The 25,531-nt window shown below is 41.5% G+C and overlaps 1 protein-coding gene and 1 long non-coding RNA gene across 6 annotated transcripts in view; both read right to left on the bottom strand.

Annotated features, from left to right (window-relative positions):
- PARD3B (par-3 family cell polarity regulator beta) overlaps window positions 1–14,260 on the bottom strand; it is a 388,514-nt gene extending 374,254 nt beyond the window's left edge. For 3 of the 5 annotated variants that reach the window (XM_059853257.1, XM_059853258.1, XM_059853259.1), the window contains exon 1: window positions 14,103–14,259. In XM_059853257.1, the coding sequence (XP_059709240.1) occupies window positions 14,103–14,222 (120 nt within the window). In that variant the 5' untranslated portion in view covers window positions 14,223–14,259. Of the gene's footprint in view, window positions 1–14,102 lie in introns of all 5 variants that reach the window. The other 2 variants (XM_059853260.1, XM_059853261.1) reach the window with 1 other exon arrangement.
- Window positions 14,261–20,759: 6,499 nt separating this feature from the next.
- On the bottom strand, window positions 20,760–23,686 carry LOC132330275 (uncharacterized). The gene is made up of 2 exons (XR_009487259.1): window positions 23,376–23,686; window positions 20,760–21,027 (listed from the first exon to the last, which is right to left on the bottom strand). It is a non-coding gene; the product is annotated as an uncharacterized LOC132330275 (long non-coding RNA).
- Between the last annotated feature and the right edge of the window lie 1,845 nt (window positions 23,687–25,531).

The following is a 25,531-nucleotide window of genomic DNA, read 5'->3' as shown; positions in this document are numbered from 1 at the left end:
CTGAAATTTAATACTACTAATGTGCATAAGGGTTTGCCCTGCCCTGCCTTTATTCCAAAGGGCTGCTTTCTTCTGATATTCCAAGTGTCTTCAGGAAAACAGAATCACAAAAGAGCCTGGACAAAACATCTTCACAGGTTTCAGAGGAAGAAAGAGGGCAGCACCAAAGTCACTGCAAAACAACTAACAGACAGGCAGGTCAAGTATAACATTTAGCCCAAATGGGAAAAATGACACCTGAGGCACATGTTACAGTTACTGTTTGGTAGCAACTTTCTCCAACCCACAGGTTGCAAGGGGGCTAAAACCCCCTTACACAACTTTACTCCAGCCAGTACAATCCCACAATAAAGTAAAAATGAAAACAGCTGGTAAGCAAACTTTCTTAAACGCTGTATTTGCATATATTTTGCATCAGTCCTGAGATGCCATTACAACCTTCATTTTCATTTGCAGCTTGATGCCATCTATCACTGATACAAACAAGGCCAATTTACTTTTCAGTCAGCTAGCTCATTCATTCTCTTTGGGCTCCAGAACAGTATCCACATACATTAGCTCCACATATTGTGGCATGCTCAAGCACCAAGAGAAATAAGAAATAAAATTAAACAAAGATCTACTGAAAATGCCTACAGCTAGGTGGACATAACATAGCCATTTCTCACAAGAATGCTCAACCCTAAGCATGTTATAGGAGCGTTTTAGCAGAATGCACTGCCAATAGGACTTGCAGACTACAGCTCCCTTCTCAGTAAGGGATGATGGGATCTGGTTCCCAACTCCCACACACAAAAACAGGTAGAGAGCTGGTCGCTGACAAGATCAGCCACAAGATGATGAAAGCTTTTCAGCAAAGTAATTGGATCTACTTCCACTAAGTTTTATCACCATATGCAGTGCCTGAAAAGAAAACCAGTACATGGAATGGAGCAGTAAATTCTCTTCTTTAAATGGTTACTAAGGACATTGCCAATGTCAGTTAATTAAAAAAAAAAATAACAACATCAGAATTTACTGGTCTAATGCTCATAAAGTAAGTGATTTGAACTCCTACAGAACCTGCAACAGTTTTGGCTGCATTACTAAAAAGGTATCTCTTACACTAACTATGACTTCAGGCTCTAAAACAAAAAGACACAGAAAACTCCAAGAAAAACAGCCTGAAAATCCATTAAGTGCGCTTCAGCCTACAACACTATTTAACAGTTTGATCATTAAACTGTAGCTTGTATCTTTCAATATGAACTCAAGCATCATGAAAACACATGATTCAAACTCGCCACTCAAAAGTTAAACCTAGCTTTTTTCCTCCCAGTTAGAAGAAACTCCATTCCACAAAGGCTCCTGCATCATTTTTTTTCTTGCCAGATTGCAGAATAGTATTTTTTCAGTAACAAGAACCACTACCATCAAACTTATCACACACAAGATGTTTGAAAACTGAAGCAGCAACACTTTGCAGAATGTTAATAGTCCACTACAATCTATTTCAAAACTACTTTGATCTGCACCACAGCATGTGGACCCTCACTGTCAAGTCTGCTTATGAACACCAGCATCCTGGATTTTGCTACACGATCAAGCTGGGTTTTTTAACTCTAAAATCCATATTGATAAGCCGAATAGTTAATCTCTAAACACACAATGCATAAAAGGGATCATTTCAAACCAGAAAAATGGAAGACACTTATAATCACCACAGCATTCACATTTGAATGACAGCTAAACATAAAGACACATCAAGCATTCAGCCATCTGGAAAGAAGATGGCTTTTTTTTCCATATTGTCTATTCTCAAAGCCTTAAGGCAAGAGTCAGAGGTTGACCAAGACTTCCATTCAGTGAGATGCTCATTTCCTATCTCCAGCCATTAACCAACTGCACTTTGAACAATAAGCCAGACCCCTCCACTTTCAGTGCATTCAAAGACAGTTGTGTCACACCAGGACAAACAATGTGTGCATACTGCCAGATGTACTTTATATTTGGAACAAAGAAAGTTCCAAAAAAAAAAAAATCTACCTAGTGTTTTCCTAGTGTCTTTGAATATGGCTTATTTAATAAAATTACTGTATCAATATATTTTGCTACACTAGACAAGAAAGAATATGATACATAAATAAAACAACCAAAGTATGTATTCAGACACTATTAAGAGTTAAATGGTAGTGAATATTGCTGCAGAAAAATAAACAAAGAAATCACACTGCAAGCACAGCTACCAGAGACCTGGGGTGACCAGACGAAGATGCAGTCCAGCTTTAGCATTACACTTTTAATAATACATGAAGGGCATAATAAGAAAAAAGCACTCTGAATGTACAAACACAGACCATCTACTCCTTTCACATTCTCACTTGTAGCAATTACTCCCCCACAACACACAAACTTCAATTTAAATGGAAACTACCTAAACCAGCATTTTCCAGATCCAGGGATTAGGGGGCCAACACTGGCATACTCTGGTCCATCTTGCTCCAAGTGGAAGTATGTGAAAAGAAGAAGCAATTAGAGCAATTCCATTCTGTTGACAGTTTGAAAAAGTAAGTGGATCAATACAACAGTACTCAAGGAAGAAAACACCCTTAGAAGTAATATATTTAAAATGCACAGGTCCTGAGTGCTCTTCTAAGCATTCATGAGATATGATGAGTGTCACCAACATGTTTTAGGAAAAATCCTTTCCTTAGGATTCTTCCCTCCTGAGAAGCTGAGAGGCCTCAGGAACAAACTGTAAACAATTCTTATCTGCTGCTGTGGAATGCAACAGGAGGAATCTGTGATTGGTCTCATCTGAGTGTTTGGAATTAACGCCCAATCACAGTTCACTTGTCTAGACTCAGTCTGAGACAAACCTTTGTTATTCATTCCTTTTCTATTCTTAGCTTAGCCTTCTGCTGAAATCTTCTCTCTATTCTTTTAGTATAGTTTTAATATATTTTCCATCATAAAATAATAAACCTAGCTTGCTGATACATGGAGTCTACTTTCTCGTCTCTTCCCTCATCCTGAGACCCTTGCAGACAATACTACAGATGAGTTTTTAGAGCAAAACATTAATTCTTAATTTTGCTCTTCAGGAAACCAGTGAACTGGTTTCCATAAGGGTTTCTCAGGTAAAGTTATTACCTCCCATCAGTCAGCAGCTGAATGAGAGCTATCCAAATAACTGCTCCTGAAACATTAATACAGAAGTCTTCCCTGGATTTTTACGTGCAAATTTTCTCGCCACACACAGAGTCATAATTTATCATTGACAAACCCTAACGTTAAATTATTTTTTTCCACACACATGTACTTTTTTCCTCAAAAAAAATGCATCTTCCTTTTTTATTGCAATCTAAACAACACCTGCATCACGACTACTAGTATGCAAATGCTGGTCTTTATGCACAATATTGAAATGTCAATGAACCTTCTCCTTTCTGTCACCCAAAACAACTATTTCAGGTTTCCAGCTCTTCAGGGAGTTTTCTTTTTGTATCTCATAATGCCAGGAACTCCTGAAACATTTGTTCAGGATACATTTAATACAGCCAGCAGGGGAAAATTAACTGTGAATTGGCAGCAGCTTGGTTTTTCAAATGAGCCTAATTCTGTAGAGGCTGAGCATGCTAACTCTCATCAGTCCTTGGAAAATTTTAGCAAGTCCTTCCACCCTAAAAAAACATGAGAAAATTCAAGTGAAGAGGCCTCTCCAATGTTCTATTCTTTGAGCAGACAAAGAACAGGTTGAGAGGTCCCAGTAACAGAAGATGACAGTCAAATTTCCAACATTATTTAAAAAATACATAAGGCAACTGTGAAAAACAGACCTTTGAAAAATATGCAAATTAAGCCAATTTTATATATTAGTACACTGTTGTAACCCATTCTATAGAACAGGGAGGGCAACCTGGAGAAAATACTGAATTTCTATAGAAATCTCAGTAGAGTGAGCAACCTAAGGAAAATACAATTAAAACCAGAGTCAAAGCAAAGTATGACACATTTTTGACCCACCAGAACAGACCAGATATTTCCATAAATCAACTCCCACTCAGTAGTAAATAAACTACCTTGTAAAAATAAACTAATAAATTGCTGACAACCCCCTACTGCAGCCAATTATTTTATTTTAAAAAAGAAATCATTATACCTTAAAACTCATTGTTACAGCAAATAACTTTCTAACTCAGTCTGAGCAGAAAGAATGTGATTTGGAGGCAAACAGCATTTCACAGAGCTCACAATATATAAACATTTGATTGATGTATACAATATTTGCCTCATTTTTTTTTCCTGCAAGCTTAAAAAATACTGCACTTTTTTTTTCTAAAAGCAAGTCCTCTGGAGTCTTTACTCAGCAAAAAAAATTCCTGTATGACTTCTGGTTTCCATACAGGCTTTCATGTAGACTAACCCACAGTTCAAATAAAAACCAAGATAATGAAAAAAAACTTCCTTAGAGAAATAACTTAAGCAGGGAATAGAAGACTTTGAGACTATTTATTCCAACAGCAGAAGCTTGTTTCAGTTTAAAAAATGTACAGGTGAGATGCAGCACCATCACCCAATTTACTGATGATGAAGTATGACACAAGCTAGAGGAAGTCATTTGGTTTTGCCTGGGATAGAGTGAGGCACAGTTTTCACAGCACAGCTGCAAGGCCCCTACAACCTGAGAAAGGGAAAGGGTACAATGAGCTATTCTAGACTTAAACTGCTGCAAAACAGCAACATTGCCTCAGTCAGATTTGCAGAACCCCTGAATTACTTCTATTTCTAGAAGAGCTACAGACACACTATCACAAGTAGCTTTCTTTACTGCTTACCCTACTTATGCACCATTGTATTTCTGTCCTACCCTTGTGGTGTTTAATATCCAGGAGTGACCAAAAAAGTTCTGAGATGAAACTTCTCCATCAAAATCCTTACTGAAATAGTTAAGAAAGCCTTATAGAAAAAGTTGCAGCTGGAAGAGAGAATTTTAATAGCTGTTCAACCAGGAATCCATAGGAAGGCTGTTCTGCAAGGAGCAGCAGGGTGAGATGGCACATGGAATTCTGACAAGCTCTGCAGGAAGAAGTTAGCTAAGCAGAGTTCTAGGTCACATTCCATCTCCTTTGTTCATGAAACTCATCACTTACAAAGGGTCTGTATCCCAAGCAGCCTGCAGGCAACACCACCAATAAGAGCAAAGTCTTTAGAGCTTTAAATTTATAGTCTGGTTACACTTCTGGCTTGTGCTTAGAAATAAGAATTGCCAAGCAGAGAATGTTAGTAGAAATCTTTCTAACACTCAAAATATTACCCACCAAACGAATATCACTGTGGATTGTTTAAAAAATTATCAACATCATTTTGGGCAAAGCAGGAAAACTGCACCACAATGAACTGCATTCAATAAAAAAATGCCTGACCTGCAGGAACCAAAGTGAATGGTGCCTACATTCAGCAGCAGTAAAACTCTTTAAAACATGGAAAACTAGCGGAATTATCCCCAGATCTTCACCATGAAATTCTGGTCTTACCACCATTAATGACATCCAGTATTGCAAGACTAACAAAAAGTATAAACAAAGGCTAGGAAAGACTAAATGGCCTCAAAACTTGGAGGAGAAAAATAAAAAGGGAGCTACTTTACTATGGACATCACCAAAATTTATAAAGACACACTGATGTCTGCCTGTTCCCCCGGCACACCAGCCAAAAGGACAAGCTACAGAGCAGGTATAAAAAATAATCCTTAACTGTAAAATGGCCTACAAATGGGTGCTCCAGGGTTTGGATACAGAATAAATACACCATACACCCAGGATATGTATCTAACAAATACATCATATACATAGGATTAACTCACAAGGATTTATGACTTGTGTCTCCTTCAAAGGTTCAAACAGAGACCTGCTGAATTATAACTGCTTTTGAGCTGGAACTACTCTTACTTGAACTGTACATTGTCAAGCAAAGAAACAGGAGATGATTATATGAAGGATTTTTTTTTGTCTCTTCTCAGAGAATCTATAACTTAGATGTTTAGGTTTGCCAATAAAGACCAACTCAGCTGTTGATGGATTAATGAGAATGAGATAGTATCTTCCACAAAAATGTGAAGGTCTTTTAAGGTTTTAGGAATGAGATACGAGAAGAGAAACTGATTAGTCAAAGTAAAAAAATAAAGTCACACAATTTTCAAGGACTGCTGGTCTCTGTTCTTTGGATTGCATGTAATTCTCCTTTAAGCATTCTATTTTCTTCTACTGATTGAGGAATTACTGCATTTTTGTAAAGGAAAATGAAAGGGAGGGTGTGTATTATGGTTTACCAATAGACAGGATATTATTGGTAATCTGAAAAACATTCTATTCTACCAGACAAGCTGTACTGCAAAATCATTTGGCTCCATGGAGCCTCATCTTTGAGGTCAAATCCCTAGCCAGGAAAAAGAGTGAGTCTAGTGCCAGCTGTTAGCTTCTACCCATCAGACTGCATTCTGTGATTCCAACTCTCAGTCTCTGCAGAGTACATCTTCCTCCCTATCCACCCTTCATTCCAACAGTATCCTTATTATAGGCCACAAGAAGCATGCTCATTCAAACATTCTGTAGTTTTCTTTTCCACACACACATCAGCCAACAAAGAAAAACACTGAGTTAAGAAGTCTCTTTGTGGCAACAAATGTTGCATTCTCATGAAACCAACAAGCAACTTGCCTGAACCTCCCACCTCGGGAGCATCACAAGAGCGAGCCAAGCACCTGAGCAGTGCTGTGGCACCTGCCACAAGAAAGCCAAGTCATCAGTTCTGAATGGGTGTATTTAGTGGTGACATAACAATTACAGGTTTACACTGGAAAGAAGAGACATTCTGATTACATTAAAACATTACAACAGCTCCCTTATTGGAGATGTCTCTAGCACAATGATTAGGCATAAAGAGAAAAAAACCCCAAACACTTACAAAATCAAGTCTTACATACCTTCTCTTTAAAGTGAGGAAAACAGTCCAAAAAATCTTATCCATTGCAAACAGTAATTTGTTATAACCCTAAGTTCCCTCAACAAATAAGTTATTGAAGTAATTCTGTGGAAGTAATAAAGTACTGATGAGAAGGCTTACAGAACTACCACAGCAACATATAACCTGAGGGTAACAAAAAATGCTTTTAGTAATGACAATATTACACAAATACTGCAGAGGCTTTTTTCCCAAAAGCTCTTGTAACATGGTGATTTTCTAAATTTCTCATACGAAGCAGCTTTCTCAGTTTAACAATGTATTCAGGGCACTGTCTACTCCAGTGGAATTTACAAGACAATTTCTATCAATAAGCCATTCACATGAGCCTGTCATTTCTGTTCAGTCACTTCCCTGACATAAAATGAGTATATCCTTATACATAAGATTCAATAATGGAATATAAAAATACAAAGCAGAATCTGTTTTCAATTATACTAATTGCTCAAGACCTTTGGCGTTATCATATTCATTAAGGATGAAACACAGGCATGTTTATAGGGGGTTAGAGGGAGTTTATAATAATGAAGCAATAGGTCTTCATGCCTAGGAAAGCTGCAGTTCTGGCATTAGAATCATTAGGAAAGCCTAAAGAATGTTTTGCTCAACGGGGGAGGAAATCTGCTGCTTCAGTAGCAGGATGCCAGACAGCACAGTATGTTGCAATTCAACTGACCTATCATACTGAATGAGTAAGGAGGAAAGTAAAGTCACACAACATAAAACATTATGGCCAAATGACTGTATCTTCTTAAACTAAAAACATTATGTTTTTCAGAAAATATCAGTAGATCACAACCCTCCATTTTCAGATACTTAAGCAAATAAAACCATTAAAACTGCATTTTATGCAGCAAGCAAAAGCACCTCCCAGTTCCATCCCATGCCAGAAATACCACTTGAGGTTTGAATTCCTTCTTCACAAATTCCTACAAGTCTACTCAGAGTTCATCTTCAACTTGGCAAAGAGCAACAGCAAGCAGTCACTACTTAGAACTCTGTACTGCTCTTTAGTGGCTTCCTCCTATGACTGGTTTAACATTCAGTTACTACACAAATCTTTGCTGTATCTCAATTAATAACAGCTGAATAGTGTTCAGAACTTGATAAACATGATCTGGGAGAAAAAAAACCAGACACTCAGTATTATCACATAGACAGAAGTCTGACCTGCAGTATTTCCAGGACAGGTTACTCTCATTTTGCCTACTGAATTTGCAGCAGTTTTATCCAGCTCTACCCTTTAACTGAGCTCTCCTGAAACACATTAACATCAGGTAAGTCATAATTCAGCCAAAAGCCCATTACTGGAAATAGCCAACTTCTTCTAAGGAAAAAGGGGATCAAACTTTTTTTTTTTCATGTTAGGTAAGTACATAATGTCCTAGAAGACATTTCCTATGACAAATCTTAATTCAATGACAGCTTTTCTGTAGAGATTATAAACACCTGTAAGAAAAGGAGCCTGAAAATCTACCAAAAATCTCATTACCTCAACATTAGTGGCTATGATACAAAACAGCAGCAGACACTTAACATAAAAGTGATTAAAAGGCAAGCACTTTTAACTCTTAATTTTTCTGTGTCTCTGTAAAAGTGACCCAGAAAATTTTTAAGAATCTAAAATTTTAAAACTTTTAACCCAAAGTTCTGCCACTTGAAAGATGTTCCCAATCTCAGTGAAATATCACCCCTATTGTTTTAAGTCAATAAGGAGTCTCTGAATTCATTTGTCTCCTTCCCTTTTCTTTACTTCCCCTACTCAAACAGCCTGTATTCTTATATATCAGTCAGTTACTCAAACTCATACAGTAATAATGAGAAAGCAGCATATCAAGTTTCATTCTCATTTTTTGGTACAGTATCATAGTGACAACTCCAAAGGCTGAATGCAGAAATTATAATCAAGCTGTTCATTGAAATGTATCAGTTGCCAAAACAATGTATAAGCTCTTTAACATATTGTAGCTGATTAAGCATCCAAAATAAAATATGGGAATTAAAAGTTAAAATAATTTCCAGCAAAAAAAAAAAAAAAAAACTTGAAGACAGAGCTAAGAATTGTTTTGGTAAAACAAAAATTATGGATTCACCCCATCCCTATTAGAGAAAACTAGGACAAACTGGGATAGGGAAAAATACCAAACCTAGAGACAAGGTCCAAGACAGAAGTACACAAGAGCCACACAAATACAACTTTATTACTCTGCCTTTATAAAGGACTAAACACTTACAATTTACCCAAAACAGAAAAAAATATCATAAAAAAGTACTTCTTTTAAAACTTTTCACATATATCTTCTGAAAAAGTCTTCTGGTTTTGCAAATTTCTTTTGTAAGCATTAGAGTAAAAAAAAAAAAATTGTCATTCTCCCTATCCCAAATATAGTTAGAGAAACTACAAAAACATTTAGTGCTCCTTCTGTTTGCTGGCTGATTTACAACAGCAATACCTAATTCCAGAACACTAATTGTCATGTGGTCAGCAAGCAGGAACAGAAAGAAACTGAGAAAGTATTTTATTAGTAGAACTCACAAAATGATATATCAACAATCAACCTGCAGCATTAGCTCTCTAAATGTATCTAATTTGGGAAAGATCATCAATACAACCCAAATCACCTATTTTTTTCCCATTCTAATTAAACCCATTCTTGAATTAACCTACTATGTAACTGCTTCCTGCTCACTCTGACTGCAAATCAAAATTCTCATCACCGTTTCAGGATTAACTGGATGCCCTCTGAATGTTCTCATGAATGGCAAGCCACACTCCTGTTACAAGTGGAGATCAAGTTCCAGGAAGACAAGGCAACTAAAATTTGTCTGTCCATTCCCAAAGGAGGCTCACAAAGGCTGTTGAGAGTGAGCCAATCAAGAATTAAACTGTGCCTAAAGTGACAAATTTTAAAACCACAAATTGCAGTGGTTATTAATTTTACTACACAACTTCCATGTGCCACCCACTCAGCTGGCTTCCAAGAACAAGACTGCAGACAGCCAAAGCAGTCACTTCAATCAAGCCATGCAGGTAAGTGCCATATATGCAAACACTAGTAAATGAACACACAGATGATAACCACCACTTCCCTGTCTCTGGCTCCTCCAGAGAGATAAAGAACATCTGGAGCAGCAAGATGTTTTACACATTTTCCTCAGAAAAGTTTCACAGCAGCTTAAGGAAAAGCCACAGTGGATTTCACTTTGCTAGCCTCATTTCCCTGGGCAGACATCACTTTCTGTACCAACAACATTCAGGGCCTCAGAGACAGCAAGCAGGGATCTCCAGCTGAGCCAGGGCTCCACTGCAAAGCTGCAAATTCAACTGTTGCCTCAAATGTGGGAGAACAGCATTTCCAAGGGGAGAGATGTGAGCACAACGGAGCATCTACCTTGAGTGCATTTATCCCCACTGCATTTTAAGGAATTGCATTCAACAGGACCACGCAAATCCAAACATGACAAGAGCCCATGAAACCCTCCCATGCTGACCCAGAACTCCTCTTTTTCCTCTCATTCATATACTTGGGGGAGGGGGAAAAAAAGTCTCTGACAATTGACTGGAAAACAATCAACAGGGACCTGCATCCAAGGCTATGTCTTACAGCCACAGAGAAGCAAACACAGGATCAGGCACAGTAACTCAACTCTTTTGCAGTACATCTGTTCCCACTCAAGCAAAGAATCCTAAATGCAACAGATGACACACAACTGCTCCCAAAGGCACCAAAATATCAAGTTAGGGGTTGGGCTGATGATAAGGAATCATTAATCCTACTGTATCTACCTGTCACCAGGAAGCCTTAATGTACATTACTTAACAGCAACAAGAGCAGATCCTGGGTCACAAGAGTTCCAACAAACTTCTTTCTGCTCAAGTCACTTTTTTGAGAGGACAGTAACTTCCCTGCAAATTATTTACAATCCTCACAATGCAGCTGATTGAGAAACAATTTCTTAAACATCTATGACTATTCACATCACAAAATTCTAGACCACAGAAATCTCTTAGTTGATACTGTAATAAAAAGTTCTTAATTCCAGGCAGTTATTGTATCCAGTGACTCAGACAGGATCTGCCCTTGCAGAACTACTACAGTACCACTAAAAGCCACTAAATTCAGTAGCATCGAGAAATAATTACTGTCTGATTTCTCAACTGAAATTGCTCCAGTGTTTTGGTTCAGTTAACAAAGCAACTTCATTAACTGAGGCAACTGAGCCTTCATGACCAAACCTTGCCAACACAGTCCTGTCAAGAAACCAAATCAAATTTGCTAAGGAAACACAAGAGGCTACAATAAGCAACTGCCCACTAAGTTCTCAGCTATCTACCAAAAGTCTCACAGAAACCAGAGACTTAATCACTTACTGCAACAACTTTGCTCTCATTACAAATATAAAGAAGTGCAAAGTAGCTTAAACCAATCAAAAAAATTTTATTTGTGTACGTGTATTCAAATATTTAACAATACACATGAATTAATGGTCTAATCTTGTATCTTCCCCTGGGCCAGACATGTGACTGTAGTGTAAGAGCAAAACTAGACTTCCAGGACAACTCCCAAAATGCAGAGCCTCTCAAATATTTTTGTGGTATTTGACAGTACCATAACTAATAAAAGTTCCTTAAGTTTGTATCCCAGCTACCTTTTTCATTTTCCCTTCTACAACTATGAAAGATATTCCTTCTGTCAATTCTCCCTCCCTCTCCAAATACTTCAGGCACTTTAACAATAAAATTTTCCACTTAGCTCTTTTAAAACATTTTAACGCTTCAAAAACTTACAAAAAGAACACTTAACATGCCAAGAGAAAGAGCAGCATTCTGACACAAAGTATTCCAAACATTCTAAATATTTTGAAAAGAAAAACAAATATTCAGTTATCTTTAGCAAAAACCTACTTATGTGCACACCTCACAGCACATTTTAGCTGATTATCTTGATATAATCCCATTCCCAGTAAGATTTTACATTTCTTGACTTCCTAAGAGTTAATTTTAGAAAAAGCAAAGAGAAGGAAAGTGGCAAAACACCCAACCCATCATGTTACATCAGACAAAAAATACTCCAAAAGGTAATAAAATTAATTGTTTGAGACATCTGTATGATCTATTTAACCAACCCTAAATTTTCCCCCTGGAAAGCAATGTAATGCTGAATGATGCTTGTCAAGATAAGAAGAAATTTATCTTTTTGGCCCACTGCACTGCAAACCTTGTAGATTGGAAGCCAGCTAATCAAAGCACTACAACAGAACTGTTTACATTTCCAGGGAGCAGGGGGGAGGGAGAGAGGATGCACAAGGTATAAAACTTTTTTTAGTGACTTGAATGAAAACTTACTCTGCTTTTCAAGTCCTTTGGCTGCTCCCCCCTCTGCCTCTTTACACACCCTTGTATAAACTCTAGCTCTGAAGCTCCATTACTCAAAGTGATCAGCAATTTTTGAACAAACTGGCCCATACCCACTTTGTCCACCTATGATGCAGAATAAGGAACTCAACATTTCTATAAGGAAATAAGCCCAAAAAAAAAAAAAAATAACACCAAGCTTATTTGCAAAGGAAGAAATACAAGGTCAGACACATGAACCACAAGGTCAGAAACATGGACTCTGGCCTCTGGCTGTCCAATAAAGAAGGCTGATGATTTTGACCTCACACCTGAAGGGCATAAGAGAACATAGGAGATTATTACTAGGCATAAAAAAAAAAATCTTTACATACTAATTAATAGCAAATTGATTACAAATTCATGAGAACTGTAGTACACCTTCAGTGTCTGGCATTTATCTGAAGCCTTTTCACATTGTTGGAATTTCTATCCTGTAATTGCTTATTGAGTCTTCTAGAACAGTCAGGGCTTCACCTAGAAAAGCAGGGGCCCTTCTACTCCTTTCTAAAGGAATTTAAAAAAATAAAGAGGAGGAAAGGGATTTGAAATACTTACACAAAGGCTTTGTAGGCCACCTTTAAGCCATCATCATGAGACTAATCTCAATGTCATCACAAGCACAAATCAAAAGCTGAAATCAATTTGTAAATTTCTAAATTCAACACAGATGAAAGTAATTCTGTTTCTGATAAAGCCCATCTCTTGAAGGCACATTTTAGTACTCTCAACTATACTTCAGTGCAAAAGATCTCACTAATTGTTGACTCTAACAGCACCAAGAATTCTACAAAGATTTTGTAGCTATTACACACAGCATCATTAGGAAAAACTACTTTTAACACAAAATATTTGTCAAGCTCTATGTGTCTTAAGGCAGGTTAAAGCAGGACATTTACTCAGAAGGACCAACATGGAAACCATAGCGATCTCTACTAGATCAGTCTCAGCTGTTCATACTGTATCTATCAGTAGAAAGTTTTTCTCAAAATCTGCAAGAACAAGAATTTACTTCCAGTTTTACATCCAGGATATCAAACAGTTGACTGGGCCCATAAGAAACTAGCACATCACAAAACAGAGCCCTTATGATGTTGGCTGCACATTACTCAGACGTTTTAGGAAGATGAACACAATGCTGCAAGTCCTTAATTCAGGGTTTGTAACCTCTTTCACAAAGCACTGTTTGCAACACTAGGCCTTTAATCAACACTGAACAGTACCCCATTAGCGTTCAGCACCTGCCTCTTGGAGAAAAAAAAGAAAAATATTTTTATGCTCAATTAGCTAAGCCAAAGAAAAACTTAAGAGCTTCTTTCATGTAAAGGAAATCACCTTCCCGTGTAGATAGCACCTCACCGAGTAGCTGATGCCAGAAAAACACAAGCTTGAATGGAACTGACTTATTGTTATGCTCTTGTCTGTTTCAAGTTTGTTAGTCAACACGCACAGCAGTAACAGCCATGCTGGCTGGGCAGCTGAGCGGGACCCGCTCCCCGCCCGCCGGCATCAGCTGCTCACACAAAGTACCTGGCAGGGGCACTCAGGCAGGGCGACAGTGTCCGTGTCCCCGCGGCCGCAGGGCCCGGCAGCCCACCCGCCCCTCCGCGCCCCTCCAGCCCGGCCGCCCCGCGCCGGCCCCGGGCCTTCTCCCCGCCGCCCCTCACCCCGGGCCGGCTCCGCGCACGGCCCGGCCGCCCCTCACCTTCTCCTGGGCCTTGCGGTAGCGCTGCAGCGCCTGCTGGGTCAGGTCCCGCACGCGGAGCTGCCCGTCCTTGCAGGGCACCACGATGCCGGTCCGCCCGAAGCACACGGTCACTTTCATCTCAGCGCGCCGCCATGCCCGCCCTGCCCGCCCACGAACGGCGCCCGGCCCGGCCCGGCCGCGCCGGCAGGTGCGGCTCGGCGGCCCCACGGGGGCGGGCGGCAGGTGCTCCCGCGGGGCTGCGCCTCGGAGCGCGGGCAGCGCCGGCAGCGAGGCCCGGCCGCGGCCTCTCCTTCCGCCGTGCCCGCCCCGCCCCGCGCGGCGCTCCGGGAGGCGCGGGCCGGGCCGGGCCGGGCGGGGCGGCCGCGGGCGGCGGCGGCGGCGCTCGCCCGGGGCACGGAGCGCCGGGCCGGGCTTAAAGGGGCCGCGGGTCAGCGCCCCGGGCAGCGGCGCCCTTGCCGTGCGGCCGGAGGATGGGTGTCCCTTGCACGCCGCGCTGTGCGGAGCGGGCATCCAGGGTGCACCCACGCCGCAGAACCCAGCCCGGTCCGCGGCAGCAGCCCCCGGCGCGAAATGCTGCGGCTGGAGCGCGGGGCTCTGCCGGGCGCGGAAAGTTGTGTGCCCGGCTGGCCGAGCAGCCCTCCCTCCAGCACGGCGCTGGGCTGGACCGCGGGAGGCGCAGAGCATCCCTCGCGCTTCGAGCAGGCCTCGAGAAAGTGTGCCCAACCTGCTCGGTGGTGCAGCGACCGGGGCTGCAGCACAGACATTGCCCCAAGGAAGCTGTGAAACACCTGCACACAGCTGCCCACCCCGAACTTCAGAGACTGACACGAGACCTCACACGCAACTTGCCACACCACGCGGAGACCTTCAGGCGCCCCCAGGCACCGCATCTGCTCTTCAGGATACACAACACGTAGAGAAACCCATCACCCCGATACACTGACAGCCCGTACTCTTCAAGACGTGGTACAGCAAAGTCACACAACCTGCATAATGGGATGTGAGGCTCTGCAGCACTCCCCAAACATCTGCTATTCTGCAAAGTACACTTTTCTGTACTACTTGGTAACCAAATAGTGCTCCCTATATCTTACCTACCACTAGACCACATACAACATAGAACAAATACTCAATGCCATCACAATCATAATAGATCGATCTACCCACCAAGATCTGTATTACTGAAAATCACTGCAAAGCAAAGGCAGTATAAAAATACCTCTAAACCACAGCATGACATCACACAGCACAAGGGGACTATTACTGCAGTAAAACTGCCCCACCAGTTCACATTAGCATTCAAACAGGCAGTCCCAGCCCTGTGCTGTGTGACGTAACCAAATGACAGTACCAGAGATGTTGCCGTGGAAGTGGGCCAGAACAGCATAAGCTGAAGGTTGAAGTGAATAGAGAGGTTTTGGGATGAGATGAGGACAGAACCACATAAACTCCAGCAAGTGGAAAGTTCATCCTGGTTCCTTAGGAACAGGCAGTAGTGGTGTGTGGGACTGATGCAGGTGGTAAACAATTCCTCCTTGCCTTTTCAAACCCAGAAGTGTCTGCCACCAGCCCGCAGCATTTCAGAGCAAATCACAGGGAAATAATCTATTAAGCCATATATAGAACTTTTCCTTGGTGTGTACTAGTGTTTGCATGTGCAAGTGAACAAATGTGCATCCCATATGTTTTGAGCCATAGAAAAATTACTTTCCTTTTCCCTCCAGGAACAAAGAAGCAATACAAAGAAACAGGGATTTTCTCTTTCTCCAGAAAACACTGTGGGTAAGGTAGCACAGCTTGCAGGTCAGAAACACCTCCTGAGCAGCTAAGATGGTGCTGGGGGCACCTGGTTCCCTGGAGTCAGCCCATGTGGCCATTTCAGATACACCACTGTGTTCCTGCCAACTCAGCCCCAAGCCAGCTCACTGCTGGCTCCCAATAGCAGAGGTTTCAATGGTTTCAATGGTGTCTTGTGGATCAGCACCACTGTAAGCATTCATCATGCTAAATGGGCATTCCTGTGAACTGCTGGAAGGACCAGCAAGACAGATAGGCTACAAAAGTGTTACACATGAAAAGTAATCAAGGAGGAGAAAGAGGGAAGCTTTGGTATAACTCCTAGCCGGTTCTGTAAGCTGGGTTTTTAAGGAGGGAGAAACAGGAGTACCTGGGGTAGGGAGCAACAGCTCCTCATTTCCCTCTTTGCTCCTGAGCAATGATAAGGGGGAGAAGTCCCACACAGCATCCTCAGAGCTGAATCAGAGGGAGCAAGAGGCATGAGGAGTTCAGCTAGTTCAGCTGCTGACGTGCTGGTGGGAAGCCTGGATCCCTGATCTTGTATGGTTTTGGTTAGTTAGTTTAATAATGGACTATGAATGTAAAGGCTTCTGTCTCTCTCTCTGTCTCTCTCTCCCTTTCTCCCTCTCTGTTTATAAGCAAGTCTGACACACTGAGGAAAAACTGTGGTATGATTTTCATTTTCCTCCAATTCTGAAAAGTGCAGGTGATATGCACTGTAACTGGAGTTGGGTGGAGCTTGTTGACAGAGAAAGTATGTTGTGCTAGAGCAACTGATATGTCTGAAAAAAAATTAAAACACTTTTTCCCCCAACACCATACCTGAAGCATAAGCAGCAGGTTTCAAAGTGTCTATGATTAGTCTGTAAGGACCTATAGCTGTTCCAGAAAGAAAGGAAATAAAAGGTTGTCTTTAAATGTGTGTGCTTAGTATCTTACAGAAACTTAGATTGTATTTAATTATCACACATCAACAAGGGGGAGTGAGAAAAGGTTACACAGGAATCACTTGTGTGTTTACTGTCTGCCCGTGTTTGTTTGAAAGTTATGCATGGTATTGCTAATAAGACATTATTGTGTTCTGGGTGAATTACACATTTGTTTATGCTGAAACAGTCTGAAAGTCTTTGAAGCCATCTGGTAACAATTAACACCTACATATCAAGGTTTTACCTGTAACTATCCCTGAGACTTCAGCCTGTACAACTTTCTGAAAAGAAACCCTTTCTTCTATCAGAGAGCTGATGATTTTTTTCCTCAGGGATAGGGAACACTTTTCCAAAAGCAAGTTCCTCCAATGCAGGTAATAGAGTGACAAGGAAAGCTGTCATATTTGTACAGCTAAGAAGCCAAATATGGGAGGACCAGGAGTGTTGAACTAGAATTCAAAGAAAACACTTCTTAAGAAACTACAGCATGAGTTGCAATATGGTTAAAGAGAGAAGAGAGTAATTTTTACTTATCAGACCCCTACATCATTTGCTCCTGAATGAGATCATCAGGAATCATGACCAAAAATACTCTCCTGGAAAAAAATACCTCATGAACCTCTGTGAGCTGAAGGCTTCCAAATCCCAAAGTTCCAAACCCACTTCTTGTTGGGCACACAAAATCTCTAAGAATCAAGTCATCAGTATCTCATCTTTATGTCCAATTTAAACTTACTCAGAGTAAAATACAACAGCTTTTAAAACTGACTAATAATGTGGTCTTGTTTTTACTATGCTTTTGTGCATTTAAGAGGACCTGCCTGCTTGATTCTGTGACAGAAATCTAAACCATATTTCTTTTGAAGTAGATCATCATCCAGCTAATGCTGTAAGCAGCATAAACTGGCTTTGCCCCCCAGAGGAGGACTTCTGCTCCCTCCTGGCCCCAGCTGTGTGTTCCCGTCCATTCCCTTTCATGTGCCAGCACACACAGTTGTAGGTCTGTGCATTGAGATGCTGTGGAAATTAATTTTTTTGCCAGATTAACTTTCAGCCAAATCAGTTCTGCAGAAACCAGAAAATCAAGATAAATCAGAACTCAGTTCTGTAATGGGGTTTAAAGCCTATGCTGGCCCAAGGGAGAACATGGCACAGCATGACAGCAGCCTTTTTCTTTTGATTTATATCAGGTTACAGTAGTTTGCAGGCAGCCTGGCTATTAGCTTCAGACACAAATACATATCCATGAGTAATATTCATAACATTCAGGTATCAGTTTCATGAGAGAGGATGAAAAGATTTAGCAAGTCATTGTCACTGAGGTTTACTATTCTTGCCTTCCTCCCTTTCCCTCATCCTTTCCCACCTGATGCTTCTTGGATATCTCTGTGAGCCATTTCAGCACATAAGTCTGGTAGAAAACTAACACAGGAAAAGGGAAAACATTGTTTTCTGCTTTGTTGGCAAGCAAAGGCCATGCAGGGAAGGTTCTGACACACCCCAGAGCAGACTAGAGGGCAAGGGCAGGGCTCAACAGCTGGGAGCAGAAGGGGAGTGGACAAGACCCCCACTTTCATCAACCACAGTAAGTTCTTTGCCCGAATGATTTCCTCAGCTAATTTCTTGCGCTTTTCATGTGAGTTTGTCCTACAACTGACTGGTCTGCTGTCCCCTCTGGCTCTTCTCCACACAGGCTGTGGGCTGTCAGATCTGTACTCTCAGTTCCTGAGCTCCTGAGCGCTGAATGGGGAACTCCACAGACACCACACAAGGTGCTGAGCTGGTGTAAGCTCACTTTACAACGTCATCCCTTACGCTGGGTCAGCCCTCCACGTGAAGGCACAGGGCTCCTGTCTGGCCTGTGATGTTCCACAGGTCAGCAGGGTGCTCACAGCTCCTCAGCAGGGTGGTCACAGCTCCGTGCCTGACCCAGTCATGTTGGTAGTGCTGGCAGTTTCCTGATGGGCAAGTGCTGTGCCAGCAATACAGCCCCACTAACACCCCTGCCCTCCCTACTGACTGTTCCTTCCCTCAGTGGCATTAACACAGTGCCAGCCAGAGGAGTAGAATTTAAAACTTCTGAAATCATACTTTTCTAAGTTGTAAGAATGGCTCTTACACTTTCTCTACTATAACTGGAAATTGAAATAAAGATAATCAGCACTTTGCTTTTTTATCTGTGAGGCTTTATCTTAAGATTCCAAAGCAAGCAGCAATTGTCAGTGAAGATTTGTAATCACTGTGCCAGCAGACATGGACTGGGTTAAGCAACCTGCTTAAAAACACAAAGGAATTTTTCCTAGTTTTGCTGCTAACAAGACAACACAAGTGCCGACCTTTAGTTTTTGGCTCTGAGCAGTGTCTCCTTCCTACACCATCACCCATTAGACAATTAATATTTGACATCAGGAGCCAGGGTTGCCAAAGAAGATGCTCCTAGAGCACTACTGGCTCAGCCCTTTTTCTGCCATTAATAAACCATTGAATGCATTCAATCTAAGTTCAGGAACTTGAAAAAGCCCTAAAAGAGCCTTAAGATGTTATTACTGGAGGAATGTTTTTTTCTGGGGTTTCAGAGATTGGAATGGATTTGGAGATAAAGTTGAACCAGATAAAAAGAAAATAAAAAAAACTTTTTCATTTAAATCAATCTCATAATCCCTGGAGATCTGGTTTGTGATTTTTCAAACTTTTTTTCTGGTAACACAGTAAAATGTATTTGTTTGCTCCCTACTGAATGTTGTTACCAGTAAACCCTTCAATTACTAAAGGCAAAAAGGGTCATAATTTCTGCTGTTTATATTTTGCATTTCTCTCAGCTTGAATAATGAAAATCAATAAAACCACTTTCACTGCCAAGTCTCAGTGGTACAATGTTGGTGAATAAAGGGAAAGCAAACTAACAAATATTCTTGGAAAATGCAGTAGAATTTTTTAAAATACAATATAAAAGATCTGTTTACAATCTATATAACATCAAGTTCTCACTAAAGTTTGAATTTGAACCTAATTTAAAGTTGAAATAATAAATAAAGAAATTGTGAGACTTGCAAAGCAAGATGATTCTCAGTTTCCATTCATGATGCCACCCTTAGTTCACCCTGGATTTTCTTTCTCTTCATATAACTATATTGATTTAGCTCAAGAAAAACATTTTTTTTTTAATATCTGTACTCTATAAGGATATGAAAGAAGAGCGTGCTTGAATATCCAGTATTATACCCCCTGTAATATCAAAATAAAAGTCTGGAACCAGATGGGAGAAATCCACTTTGAATTCGTCTAGGCAGAATTTGGATGAGCAGGGATCCCTGCTCCCTGCCGGCGCTCCAGGACAATACGGGAGAGCTGGCCCAGCCCTGCCCTGAGCCGGCAGCCAGCCGGGCTGCACCAACCCCTGCTGGCATCCTCCAGAGCCTGGGCATCCTTCAGCTCCCACGGCAGCACGGGTTCGGGGCAGTGGGTGCACGCCTGCAGGAGAAAAGGCTGAGTGCAGGACAGCTGAACACTGCGGGCCCAACCCCACCCCGCAGTGTGGAAAGGAATGTTTTGCTCATCTGATAATGATTTGTTTACAGTTAATTAAGCATAAGAGCTGTTGATAACAAGCTCTGTTTATAGTGTGGGCAGGAGATGGCTCTGTCTCAATTGGTCCAAAGGATATTAACATTCTTAAAAGTTTGGCAGGTGTAGAAATTAGTCCCTAAAAAAACCAAAGGTATGTTCAGAGAAATCCAGAGGGGAAGGAAAATCTTAATAAAGCCCTAGGGGAGAATTATGTATAAAAGTTAGCTGTTTAAAGGCTTCTTCAAAATGGTCCTCAGCCACAAAGTTATGTAAACACCTTAGTGATATAATCTCTAGGACACAGAGAGAGAGAAAAGCCTTTTGAAGCTAACTTAAAAGCATAGGTGGATATAATCCTAGATTTCTTTTTTATTTGTGTTCATTTTTATTGTGTTCACATATGTCAAAATAATCTTACTCACTGTTTTCACTTTGACAACTAAATTCTGCTTCACTCCAATCTCCACCTCATTTGGCGTGAAGGGGGATTTTGTGGTTCATGACCACAAACACTAAAGTCCCATTTATTACTTCATCAGAGTTTCATTCTTGCTCTGTGGTGTATCTTGCCCAGGATCATCAAGATGTTTCTCCAGGACATCCAAGAAGGACCAGCATCCTCTTCTGCTCTACAACAGCACAGAAAGACACAGCACTATGTGGGAGACATGTTTTGTGATAGGGAATGTTATCAGGCAGTGAGATGGTAGAAAGCACACCCAGCTCTGGACTATCCCTCATTCTCCACCGTCACCTAAACTCCAAGTAGAGGTTTATGAACTCTGTGATAATATCAGCTGTGTACTATCACCTGGGATTTGGTCTGAGTCACCTCTCCATGACAATCTTGCTCCTCCTCCAGGCAGCAAAATGTACAAACAGGGTATATGGTAAGTAGAGGTTATGCAGGAGCACATAAGCTGCCCTGAAAAATCACTTAGGCTTAACTTTTTCCTCGCAGGAATTTGTGGACAAAAATCTTTCACAGTTGTACAGGAGGATTTCTCCTCTTAAGCTAGAGAAGAAAACGAAGGTTCTTTATTACAGGCTTTACTACAGCACTGATCAAGGACATTTAGGTTAAGATCCTGGGGTCTGTCAAATTAGTTGATACCAAACATCTTGTGTTTTACATGTGTTTTAGAGCCCATGTCCATGGGATGCTCTCATGTCCCATGACAGCTTTATAGTGATGATTTTCTCTTCTGACACCAACACTGTCACCCTTCCTTAGGAGAGTGCTGCTCACTTCCCAGGGTGGCTTGGAACTGCTGCACAGCAGAGCTGCCTCTGCTTACTGATCTGAGCAAGGGGGTGTTACACTGGCTCTCTGTTCTTCCCACCCTAAGGCTACTCCTGTAGCAATGCAATTTATTCATCTCTCCTTACTCAAAGCTGTGCCTAAAGGCACAATATGGCCTTTGATTATCCAAGAGAAAAAAGTGAGCTTTCAAGGGCCACCACTGGCTTCTCTTTAAGAGTATGTAATTTCTAGATTCTGTTTACTTCAAGCTTCTAACACTCATTTCTTTTCCTGTGGTTTTCAGTAGTTGTTTTTTGTTTTGTTTTCTTTTTGTTTGCAGCCATTCTTTTTGTGACTGCTAATGGCAACATCTATATGGGTCGTAATCTGGCCAGTATCTATAATTTTAATTAATATATGTGATTTTTAAATGTCTGTTTCAGCACAAAATCCATGAGAAGGCCATTTACATCACAGCTAAAGGTGCAGGCTTTTAAAAAGATTCTCATCAATCCTCAGCTCTCTGTTTTCTGTTTACTTTCTCTTGCTTTTTCCCTTTCTTCCTTTCATGCTATTTTATACTGTCCAGTCATATGAGCTACAGATGCTAGAAGTTTTTACCCATTCATTCCCCAAAGCTGAATGATTTGCTCTAAACATGGAAAATCTGTGGGCTCCCAGGCCAGATCAGCCGTGGGGGATCTCAGAGAGAGAGGAAATTTTGGTCTCTGAGATCACAAATCAATCGCTCTAGCAACAGGGCTGGGAGGAGAGAGGACTCGGTGGAAAGAGATGCTGTGCCTGTTGCCAGCTGCATTACCTTCAGCTGCGGAAAGAGGAGGGTGTGTAAGTGTCTGTTCCCGTCCCCTGATCACAAAGGATTTATTTAAAATGCATGCCAGAAGGAGGATTAGAGCAGAGCCCTCCCTCCTTTCCTTTGTTCAGGAGGAGGAAGGGAGCATAGCCCTTGGCTACTGGAGTCTGGGCTCTCCTACTCACAGCCTACTTCCCTCTGCCTTCCTCTTGGACTTTGCAGTCACTTTTGAAAAGGATTGCTTGACATGCCAAGAATGACATTGTGCTTTACAGGAGTATCCGTCTCCAGCCTGCTTCATAAATTGTGCTCTACTTATGTAGACTGTGCCTACAAAACTATCTGGGTCAGCATGCACAGCAGCCTGCCTTTCCTTTAATGTTTTACCATAGACAGTCCCTCACATGATCCTTTTTCCAGATGGCCCCTAATCCTTGAACATATCCAAAATCCTTCAGCTATGGTTTCTTGATCTCTTCAACAACAGATATTTTTCTTTTGTGTATACAGTACATAGTGTGCTTTCTGCTTCTACAGCACTTCACAGTATTTCCCAAAAGCATTTCAAAATCTTCATTCTTTGCCATTGTATTCCAGCTTTCACACCTAAGGCAACAGCTGAACACCAGTGAGCCAAGCCAATGGCATATCAGCCTGAATTATGGTAACTGATAAACACCTTTCCTTCCAAGAAGCAATTCATTTATGCAGATGTTTTCTCCAGCTGTTTTTGGAATAATCACAGATTTATTAAGGGGAAAATCCAAACAACAGCAATGTTCTCTCTCTCTCTCCCATCATAATTAGTTTGTGCTGATGAAACCTGAGCTTCCCATTCACCATTTTTCCACTCATCCCTCTGGGGTTTTTACCCCAGTGCAGCACACCTACAGTCTGAGCACTCCCAATCCCTCCATTACCAGGTATGGAAAGAGTGGCCTCCATCCATCAGCAGGGGTTTGAGCTGCCTCTGGAGTGTGTGAATCCGCTTCCTGTGGCTCCAGCTGGGCCTTGGTAACCAGCATGGACATGCCTTTGTGACTGCAGAGCACTGCTCTCCTTGGAGCTCCTGGGAACCCAGTGGAGGGTAGCAGTCTATTGACAGTAGGACGAGTAATAAAGCAAATACTACTGAGACAGCTGGTGCTCTCAGGACTGGGTTTGGATAGAGCATGGCCAGTAGACAGAAGAAAGCTTGTCCAGACATCATACTCAGTGTTTGGGATGACAGATGAATCTTCCTGTTTGAAAAAAAACAATCCTATCAATAGTTAAACTTGCTCTTATTTTCTCTAGGGTTAGGATTCAGACTTGCATATTTACAGCTACTCAGCATTCTGGCTGCAAAGTGTATTTTGTTGCTCTTTGTGTGGTATCCAATATCCTGTCTTTTTTATTCTCACCTCCTTCCCCTTTCTTTCCAAGAAGCCAAATAACATATTCTCCTAACAAGCGTATAATTATTTAGTTATTGCTCTGTTTTATGATTGCATTGTTGGTAATTGCTCAATATTGCAAGTGATTTATTAGTAATTGCAGAGTTTTTCAGATCTGTCTTCAGTAGGAGAACAAATAGCACCTTGCATCAATAGACATCAAAGTCTTCAGGAGGGATTTTTCTTTAATGATCTTTTTTTACACTATCTTTCCTACTGCAGCCCTGAGGGCCAAAGTTTCTTTCTCTCTTTACAAAATAACTCAAAGTTTCACTCCTGCCCTGCAGTGGAAAAATGCATTACATCAGTCTTTGAATAGGATTTTATTTTGTAGTCCAGCTATCACTGCCTTGTAATTTCATCTGCATCTAAAGGGTTTTACTGTGGTGATATATATTCAGACTCTGTAACTCCTCAGCCACTCAAACTTCTTCTCAGAGCTTTTCAACAATAATTAAACTGCCAGTGGTTTTCAAATATTCCTGCCATTTAGACCTTCCCTCATTGACTTCAGTTGGGATTCACAGGTGGAATAGATGAGAATTCCACTTTTCTCTCATTAATGTATGCCTTCTGGTTACAGCTTGCCAGCCTTTGTGTAAAGCCCTCCATCATTTTATCACACTCTTTCTCCTAAGGGATTTCTCAGCTTTCTACCAGCTATAGCAAGAAACTCAGGTCATCTAAACTTGTCTGTGTGGAAATCAGGAGATTTTCCCTGTCTCCTCTCAGTGTGCCAAGAGCTGTGCCCCTAGTTTTCCTCTGCCTCCCACTTACTGTTGCACCTTCTCCTGCCACTGGTGCCTGCTGGGAGCCCAGCCCTGACTGCACCCTGGGAGCACAGAAGCAGCAGGCAAGACAAACTCTCCCCTCTCCTCAACAGTCCACATGCAGACTCTCCTTGGTTCTATCCACCCTAACCCCAACTCTGCTGTCCCAAGCCTTTCAGGAGGAGCTGGCAGCTAGTACAGACTAGACTGAAGAAGCCATTCACATCAGCCTCATCCCTGAACAGCCATTCCCATGCTTTATGGAAGATATGAGGAGTGGAGGGACACCATGTAGTGTCCCATCACCAGGGGTTACACTGTGCTTAACAGGAGGGCAGTGCACGGGGCTTGACTGAAACTTGCAACCCAGACTCCTGGCAATGCCAAGAAGAATTTTGAGCTGGACAGAAGAAATGAACCCTTCACAGATGGCTGCACAGCAGTACTGTGTATTTCCTGATTGACCAGTGTGGGTGGCTACAAAAAAGCAGGTAAGCATGGGGATGGACAAAAGGTAAAGAAATAAATAGATGCAAGACATAAATACTTCTGTTGACGCTTTTCTCCCATCTCCCAGTAACAAACTTGATCTTTCCTGTGCTAGGGAAGAAAATAAATTCCTATTGAATTCACTGGCTTCAAATGGAAATCATGTTTGTCATGGACTCCTCCAAAACTTCTTTGCAGAGGATCCCAGACTGCTGACTCACCCCGTGTCTGCTGGGGACAAAGCTGCCCCAAGTCAGCCTCTGAAAGGCTTGAGGCAGCCAGCTTGGGTGCTGTAAATAACAGAGGAGCCAATGGACCAAACCCAGACACCCTGTGAAGAGAGGTACAAAAAGGAAAAGAAACCAGAACAACAGTCCTCCA

Source organism: Haemorhous mexicanus, chromosome 8 (assembly GCF_027477595.1).
Source record: "Haemorhous mexicanus isolate bHaeMex1 chromosome 8, bHaeMex1.pri, whole genome shotgun sequence".
Lineage (NCBI taxonomy): Eukaryota > Metazoa > Chordata > Aves > Passeriformes > Fringillidae > Haemorhous > Haemorhous mexicanus.
This window is presented reverse-complemented; position numbering and strand designations above follow the sequence as displayed.